Source organism: Pinus tabuliformis, chromosome 9 (assembly GCF_031772625.1).
Source record: "Pinus tabuliformis cultivar Carrire ecotype Pingquan chromosome 9, CPIR1, whole genome shotgun sequence".
In the NCBI taxonomy this organism is placed as follows: domain Eukaryota; kingdom Viridiplantae; phylum Streptophyta; class Pinopsida; order Pinales; family Pinaceae; genus Pinus; species Pinus tabuliformis.
Window position 1 is genome coordinate 108723791 of NC_142307.1, and position 8738 is coordinate 108732528.

Consider the following 8738-nt stretch of genomic DNA (forward strand, 5'->3'; position numbering starts at 1 on the left):
TGGGAATACTGCTTCTAAACTCAGGTAAGATAAAAGCTCTAGAAGGTTTTTCTCTTATTCACTAATTTACTCTTTAGTTTGAAATGAAAGTCATCTCTTGGAATGCCAGAGGGATCAATAGCCAAACTAAACAAAGGCTCCTAAAGAGGAAGGTCCAAAAGGAAAAACCTGATATTGTATTTGTGCAAGAAACCAAATGCGCAAGTAACATTATTGATAATGTAAGCAAAAAGCTAGGTAGACAAATGAAATACATGGAGATTGCCAGTCATGGGTGGGAAAGAGGTTTGGTCACCCAGTGGGATCTGCATGTAATCAATATCCTCTCAGCTGAAGCTAGAAAATCCTTTATAGCTCTAGAAGTTCAAGTGATAGGCAACTTAGAGACTTTTCTATGCACAAACGTTTATGGACCTCAGAAATTAGAAGAGAAATACATTTTTCTTAGAACTCTTTCGAATCTAAAGCTTAGATATCATAGCACGAAGGCAATCATAGGAGGAGATTTCAATATGATCACTTCACTTTTAGATAAGAAAGGAGGGATCAGAAGACTCAACAAAGATTCTGAAGCTTTCTTAGATTTCATCATCACAGCTAAATTAGTGGATATTCAACCCAAGAGTGGGGCATTCACTTGGAATAATAGAAGGGGAGGTGAAAGACAAATCGCCTCTCGTCTTGATAGATTTCTTATATCTGAAAGCATTCTGCTGGAGGGAGTGGTAGTAGAATCAGACATTCTACCTAGTGGAGGGTCAGACCATTGGCCCATTTCTCTAATTGCTGCGATCCAGGGCACTCCTAGAAACAAGCCATTTCGATTTGAGAAGTTTTGGCTTAATCACCCAGACTTTATTCAACTTGTGGAGAAGTGGTGGCATGAACCGATGGACATAAGAGGCACCAAAATGTACAAATTACAAGGTAAATTGAGATACATTAGAAATAAAATCAAAGCATGGAATACAACAGTTTTTGGGAATATATTTAAAGAGAAAGCCAAAATAGAGGAGCAGCTAGAGCAGATTCACAAAGGTTGGATAACTGGAGATAGCAACTCGGACTCTGCAGACTAAGAAAAAACTTTGATGCAAAAATGGCAGCTTTGCTGCCAACAAGAAGAAACCCTATGGAAGCAAAAGTCCTGTATTCAGTGGCTAAAGGAAGGGGAACAGAACACCAAATTCTTTCACAGATCAGCTCTAGACTACAGAGGCACCAATAAAATCCTCAGTCTCAGAAACGATCAAGGAGACATCTTTCAGAATCATCAAGGAATCTCATCCCTTCTCACTTCGCATTTTAATAGCATAGCTCAGGAACCTCAGGTGGACAAAACAGATGCAATTGCTGAACTCATTAAATCCATTCCCAAAACAATCACCAATGAGCAAAATCTTGCATTAACTAGGGAAATCTCTATGGAAGAGGTGGAAGAAGTTGTGAAGAGTATGCTGAATGACAAAGCGCCTAGGCCTGATGGCTTCACCATCAACTTTTATAAAGCATGTTGGGAAATTATCAAACCTGAGGTATGGGAGGTGGTGGAAGACTCTTGGCACTCAGCCTCAATTCTCAAATCTCTAAACTCAACTTTCCTAGCCCTGATTCCGAAAGAAGAAGGAGCCAACACCCCAGCTAAGTTTCGGCCCATTGCTTTATGCAATGTCATTTATAAGATTATCTCTAAAGTTATTGCCAATAGATTGAAACCCATTCTTCCGAGCCTCATCTCAGAAGAACAATCAGGGTATGTTGAAGGAAGACAAATCCTGGACAATATTTTACTGGCTCAGGAAATGATTCACACTCTTCAATCCAGGAAAATCGCAGGCATGATGATGCAACTGGACTTATCTAAGGCTTATGATAAGGTCAACTGGAACTACCTTGAAGCAATCTTAGATGCTTTCGGGTTTGCCAATCAATGGGTTAAATGGATTTTAGCTTTGATTAAATCTACCAAATTTTCTATTCTGGTTAATGGCTCCCCTGCCAACCAATTCTCCCCCTCATGAGGAATCAGACAAGGAGACCCTTTATCTCCGTTCCTTTTTGTTATCCTGATGGAAGGTTTGAGCAGACTCATTCGCAGCGCTAAAGAGGAAGGAAAGATCATAGGGTTACAGCCCCTGCCCCATATTCCAGCGACCACTCACCAATAATTTGTTGATGATACAATGCTGCATGGTTCTCCTATAGTCAAAGAAGCCTTGGGCTACAAGAGGATCCTCAATCTCTTCAGTGAAGCCTCAGGTATGGAAATTAATCTATCTAAATCAACCATCTTTTTCTTCAATACGCATTTAGCTGTGCAAAAGCATCTGTCTAGCATTCTAGGCTTTCGCAGAGGAAGTCTTCCCTCAAGATACATAGGCGCTCCCCTAACAGACAAACCTTGGCAAAAAGTGCATTGGGAGAAGATCCTAGCCAATTTGGAGAAGAGATGTCGTCACTGGACCCATAGAGCTCTCAATTTTGCAGGGCGGCTAGTGTTAACTAAAGCAGTACTGCAAGCCACTCCTTAATACTTTCTCTCCATAATCCCTGCTCCTAAGGGAGTCTTGCAGACAATAAGGGTAATTCAAAGATCCTTTTTATGGACAGGAAACGCAGAGAAGAAAAAGTGGGCACTAGTGGCATGGGATAAATTTTTCATACCCAAAAAATTAGGAGGGTTAAACATGCTAGATCCCTGTACCATCAATAAAGCCTGTGGGGCTAAGATCTGGTGGAAATGGCTGAAGGAGCCAATCTCCCTTGGGCTAGACATTGGAAGGAGAAATACGTTCCATCGCATAGCACTCAGAACTTAATCAAAATGCAAGAGAATCCGGAAAGCTCCCCGATCTGGAACCTTGCAAGGAATAATCGTGGTATTATACAGGAGAATAGCTTTTGGGAAATTCGTAATGGGGAAATGACCTTGTTTTGGGAGGATTCCTGGCAACAAATCCTGAAATTAGAGAGGCCAGAGTTTTGCAGATTTGCAGAGAAATTATCAAGGACCGGGGAGAACCACGGTGAATCACTATTGGAATCCTAACAGCAGGGACCTGGAATGGAGAGAATGGATGATCAATGACACAGGAAACCCAACTAAGGCTAACATTGACGTCCGGAACCTGCAGAATATATTAAACAAAAGAAGAATAAGGAAAGCTGATGACAGAGATCAACTAATATGGGGAAAGCAAGGAGGGGGCTACTTCACGCTGAAAGAAGCCAGGGAGTGTATCGAAAACTCAGAGCCAGTCGTAGAGGTTCAATGGAGCAACCAGGTCTGGTATTCTCTATTCTGGCTGAAAATTAAAATTTTCCTCTGGCTCCTAATGCGCAGGAAAACCCTTACATGGGAGAATCTCCATAAGAAAGGGTTTTGCGGCCCTTCCAGGTGCTCCATGTGCAATATAGAAGAAGAAACTATGAACCATCTCTTCAACACATGTGAGTGGGCTAACCATCTGCAGAATTGGGCGGAAAACATGTTGCAACAAACATACATAACCAGAAATTCCATCCAAGAAACCATTGAGAAGTGGCGGGGCAATTTCTCTAATAATCAGAGGATAAATACCATTTGGAAAACGATGCCGGGGTTTATCACATGGACGATTTGGAAGGAACGAAACAAGAGAGTATTAGTAAATGAAACCAGAGATATATTTCATGCTCTCGAAAGTATTACCCAAAATGTAAGACAATTGGTTCTTGTCAAAAGCAAAGCAGACCAAGACAACAGAGTTTCAAAGCGGGATTTACAAATTTTAAAAGCCTTTAACCTGGATAATGGAATGAATGTGGCTACTTCGAATCACCAACAGGAAATAAGCACCACGCTGAGCATCTAGAAATGACCACCTGCAGGCTTCCTCAAGTTAAATTTCGATGGAGCTTCGAGAGGTAATCCAGGAATGGCCGGCATTGGGGGCATTATAAGGAATAGCGCAGGAGAAATTCAACATATCTACAACAGAGCCTTGGGAGAAGGAACGAACAATGAAATGGAGTTTGCAGCTATGGAGCAGGGTCTCAGGATTCTCAGAAAATTACAGGCATGCGCAACAGTGGTTGAGTGGGACTCTCAGCTCGCGATAACGACAACCAGAAAGAGGTATGCAGGAGCCAAAGCTAGTAAGGTCACTCAGCACTGGCGACTAGCTAAATTTACAGAAAACATAGCTGAACACTTGGGGTGGCTGAAAGGTTTGATCTTTCAGGCTGTTAGACGTAAATCCAATGGAGTCGCGGACCATCTGGCGAATTATGGTATAGAGAACCCCACTAGCATTGTGGACAGCTGTTGGCTGACGTCATATGCCCGGAATTAAGAGATAGGTGTACCCTGCTCTCGAGGCAGGATTTAATGAACGAAAAGTAAGGCCGAAGGTCGGCGCTTTAGGCAAGGTTAACGACATGAGTAGGATCATGTGTACAACAGGTAAATTCAAAGGTTGGCAGCAGAGTGAAGGACAGAAAGTTCAGGAGCATTCATTGCTCGAGCAGGAGGATAAAATTCGCATCCGATACATGATCAAAAAGAATGTGCGCCGCCGGCGCCCTTATAGTAGACGGTACACTTGGCATGTTTTAGAGGATGGCAAGGAAGGTGACCGTAAGGAAAAGAACTCGAGCCATAACCGAAATAATTCACCACCTCGCAGGAATTATGATGACAAGACCTGCGGGCAACAGGGACGGAATCGACACACAGCGAGTAAATCCCCCTATCGTATCTATATATTAGTAGCTCCACGTAGAGGCAGAGGCACCGTTTCTCCGATTTGGAGGCTGAAACTCTCTTCCTTCGACTGTAGAGTGTGGTTGAGCTGCTTGGTGAGTGTGGTTGATATCATGGCGGGAGAGGGAAATCGTAACGCTTCGGCCAACAGAGGTTTAAAGAGCTCGCGAAGCGTATGAGACCCATATCTCGCAAAAAGAAAAACGGAAAATCGAGGAGCTGGAGGCCATTGCTACGGAGGAGGAGGAAAATTTGAAGGTTCAAGAGCTGGAGAAGGAGATTGACTGGATTCAGGACCCTGGTTCGATTACAACGCGCGCAACTCAGTTTGTGAGAACGCAAGCAGAGGTGTGGAGAATGAAAATTATGTTGGCCAAAGCTCTGAGTATGTAGGGGAACTATTCTGACCAAGTGCGTCAAGCCCAACAAGCGACTACAGCTATGTCAGAGGAGCACATTTCCATTCTGGAAAGCTTGGAGTTCAAGATAAGCGCACTGGAACAACAGTTTGACAACATGTCAAAGAAACTCTCGGTTCTAATTAGTCTCTTGAGGCACACTTTAGGTCCTGATGCCAGGCATGCTCAGGATAGGATGGACGAGCACATTGGCGACACTCAGAACACTCGTCCAGCACCTGCTCAAGCAGGCAAAGCTAAGACAAGGTCTGCGCCGGACACCTCCAAAAATTATATTGTTCTTGAAATGTGATGGGTCTTGGCTCTCGTTCTAGTTGATTTCATGAGGTTGGGTCAGTTGTTGTTTCTACCTACCCTGGTGGGTCTTCTTGGTTTCGTTTTAATTTTGCTCAGGAACTTGCCATTCATGGTCTGCGGCTCTAGTTGTTTAGAGGTCTGGTCTCTGCTGCTTTTGTCAACCCCCTTCCTCTCTGCCGCCCTGCGTGGTGAGCCTGGGGTCGTATGGCTGGTCATTTTGGTCATTTCTTGGTGAATGCTAAGTAATCTGGCAGTCTGTTGTCTGCTCGTGCAGACCTTTTGTAAAATATGTATTCTTATGCTAATATAATACGCTGATTTACAAAAAAAAGATAGTAATATTGGAAAATAAATATTAATTAATTAAACTATTTGAACATATAAATAGAAATTAAACAATTATATTACATAATTAAACACTTCTTAAAAATAATAATAATAATAATAATAATAATAATAATAATAATAATAATAATAAATAAATAAAATTAATTAATTAATTAATTAATTAATCAAACTATATAAACATAAAATTAAAAATTAAACAATTGAATTTTCTAAAAATAAATAAATGGAATAAATTAATTAATTAGACTATATAAACATAAAATTAAAAATTAATCAATTCTATTATGATACTAATATCGATAGATAAATAAATAAATAAATATTAATTAATTAATAAATCAAACTATTTGAACATATAAAAATTAAAAAAATTCTATTACAAAATTAAACATTTCTAAAAATAAATAAATAAATAAAATTAATTAATTAATCAAACTATATAAACATAAAGTTAAAAATTAAACAGTTCAATTACATAATTATGTTTTCTTAAAAAAAAATAAAAATTAATAGAGTCAGCTTCCATTCTCTGTGCATCTCTCATCCCTATTTATTAAAACTCAAGGAGATCTATCCTACACAATTACTGATCTATCCTGATAATGAGCCATGGTGGAGGGCTCAAAATGTCGATACAAACAAATCATGGATGCGAGAACTCCGGAAGAAAACAACACACAAAGCACTGATCGCAGAAGCCTCAAAACCTTCATAAGAAGAATAATGCTGACACAGCAGCCCTGAAGAAGCAATTGAAGTTGCTTGTGACTAAAGATCCCCAGGCAAAGGAGTTAGGAGAGATAGAGTTACAGAAAGAAGAAATTTTGAAACTACTGGTGGAGCAGAGTGCACAGATCAAGGAGATGGAAGAAGAGATGGACAAGTTGATCAAAGAGAAGGAGCATAGTTCTCAACTAGCAGTGGTTCCTCTTGATGCAGTACCAATTGCATCCCTACTTCAAACAAGAATTCCTACAATAGCTACAAGAGTAGGAACATCCTCTTCTAAAGTACTTCCCACATCAACTACAGATGATTCAATTAAGTTGGCCCAATCCATGGAAAACATGTCTATACAGGGAGAAGAAATAAAGAATTTAAGATAGGATGTGAAGACTTTATAGGAGCAGAACACAAGATATGAGAATTCCCTCCTAACATAAGTACAAAAATCCCATACATTGTCCCAGAGATTGCAGCAGATGGAAAACGACATGGCCATGGGTAGTACCTTGGCCTAGGTCAAAGAAAATATTTGGAAATGGATCAATGAAGATATGATAGATATTTGGCCTTCAATACAAATTATATTTGAGCAATAGGAACTGATTGAAATATCTAATGAAGCCATTGAAGAATTCTGCAAACAGTTGGGTGAAAAACCCAGTGAAGCTACTGAGCTCATCAAGTTCCTCAACACTTAAAATAAATAGGAATTAGAAGAGATGGAGATTGAAGATAGAACAAAAAATATATTGGAAGTCAAGAAGGTTTTGACTAGGAGAAATTTCATGAGGCAGCTTGAAGAAACGTGTCAGATTCTAGACATTGGCATGCAGATATTCTTCGACAAGCTCGAAGCCCTCTACTAGAAGGGATTTCTTAGTTTATTAGTAATAAATGATAAGCTCAGTATGTGATCTGATTATGGTGAGAAATTGATGATCATAGCCAAAGACAGTTCTAAAATTATAGGTGGAAGAATCAGCATGATAAGAAAAGAATTCTTGGAAACTTTTGCATATGACCTGGACATTCACAACGGGATTAAGAATATCTTGATCTCTAAACTGACATTTACAAAATACATGTTGGGAACCAAATCTACTTATCTTTTCCTTAACTTTTTACCCATACTTCCATCCTTTTTGCACCAATTGATATGCATTTATTGTGATAAACTCATGAGGTAACCCTTCTTTCTTATGTCTCTTGGAATATTAAATTGATGAAGTAAAGTCACGGGGGTTTTACCTATGCGAACTACTAAAACTTGTTATTTTCACAGATTCCGGTGAATAGGTATTGCTTTCACAACATGTAGCAGCAGTTCCGCGATTCACAGTAGCTTTCCGGCAACGCTGTGATAGCATGACCAACTCGTAGCTGTTTTCAAGCTTATTTTGGATTTTTTCTATTCTCGCTCTCTCAGTAACTAGTTGTTGTTCTAAACAGTTGTATATTCTGGGCATTTAGTTGCCAGGTTTTAGGGAATATGTTATTACCCATGTATTGTATAAAACGGGTTTAGTTCCTATGCGAAGGGTTAGCCGTGTAGAGAAATGCATTGTAACAACTCTTTTATAGATTAATATAATACAAGTAGCTTTGTTGTTCTTCCCTTAGCTGTAATTTAACGCAGCCCTCATCAGAGAGTTGGGCCCACTCTTCTGATCAGGTGCTGCGTATTTGTTTTGTGTATGTTGTTTTACTCTTTGTGTGTTTATTATTATTGTTGTTACAGATCTCTATTGATTGCTGTGAATACCTTTTAAGTTCTACAATTTATTTTCCATTACTGTTACAATGATGCTCTAATTTCTTAGTCACGAATCCTTAGTTGAAGTAAGATTGTAACCTTGCCCCTGCATATACCTTGCGCATTACCTTGAAAATTGTACGTGCCCAGATTGATGAATTAGTGTAGGAAAGGGTTGAATAGTTTATTCACACTTGGACCCCAACATTTTGGCGTCATTATCGGGGAAGGCTAACAAGGTGCAAGACACAATCTGTGTTGACCAGAGGATCAATCTCTCATCTTAGGGAGGGAAGTGCTACTCTGCTCTAAGTCCTGAGCTTTGTATTTTGATTTTTGTTGCTTTCATTATTTTTGGGCCGAGTTACTTGCTTTGGTTAACTGTTTTTAATTTTTTCTGCATTGTTAAAACCCGATCTTTTGTCCTGGGGAGGGAATGGTCCTTTGACAC

The 8738-nt window shown here is 39.7% G+C and overlaps 2 protein-coding genes across 2 annotated transcripts; both read left to right on the top strand.

Annotated features, from left to right (window-relative positions):
• Positions 1–254: 254 nt before the first annotated feature.
• LOC149147311 (uncharacterized) lies at positions 255–1079 on the top strand. Its single transcript, XM_089441791.1, has one exon. The coding sequence runs from the start codon at positions 255–257 to the stop codon at positions 1077–1079; it is 825 nt and encodes a 274-aa protein (XP_089297917.1).
• Positions 1080–3917: 2838 nt separating this feature from the next.
• Positions 3918–4334, top strand: LOC149147312 (uncharacterized). Its single transcript, XM_089441792.1, has one exon. It carries the CDS (start codon positions 3918–3920, stop codon positions 4332–4334), a length of 417 nt encoding a protein of 138 aa, XP_089297918.1.
• Positions 4335–8738: the final 4404 nt, after the last annotated feature.

Bases quoted from the DNA above. Each gene is read 5' to 3' on its own strand.
- LOC149147311 (XM_089441791.1), top strand. From the start codon at position 255: ATGGAGATTGCCAGTCATGGGTGGGAAAGAGGTTTGGTCACCCAGTGG.
- LOC149147312 (XM_089441792.1), top strand. From the start codon at position 3,918: ATGGCCGGCATTGGGGGCATTATAAGGAATAGCGCAGGAGAAATTCAA.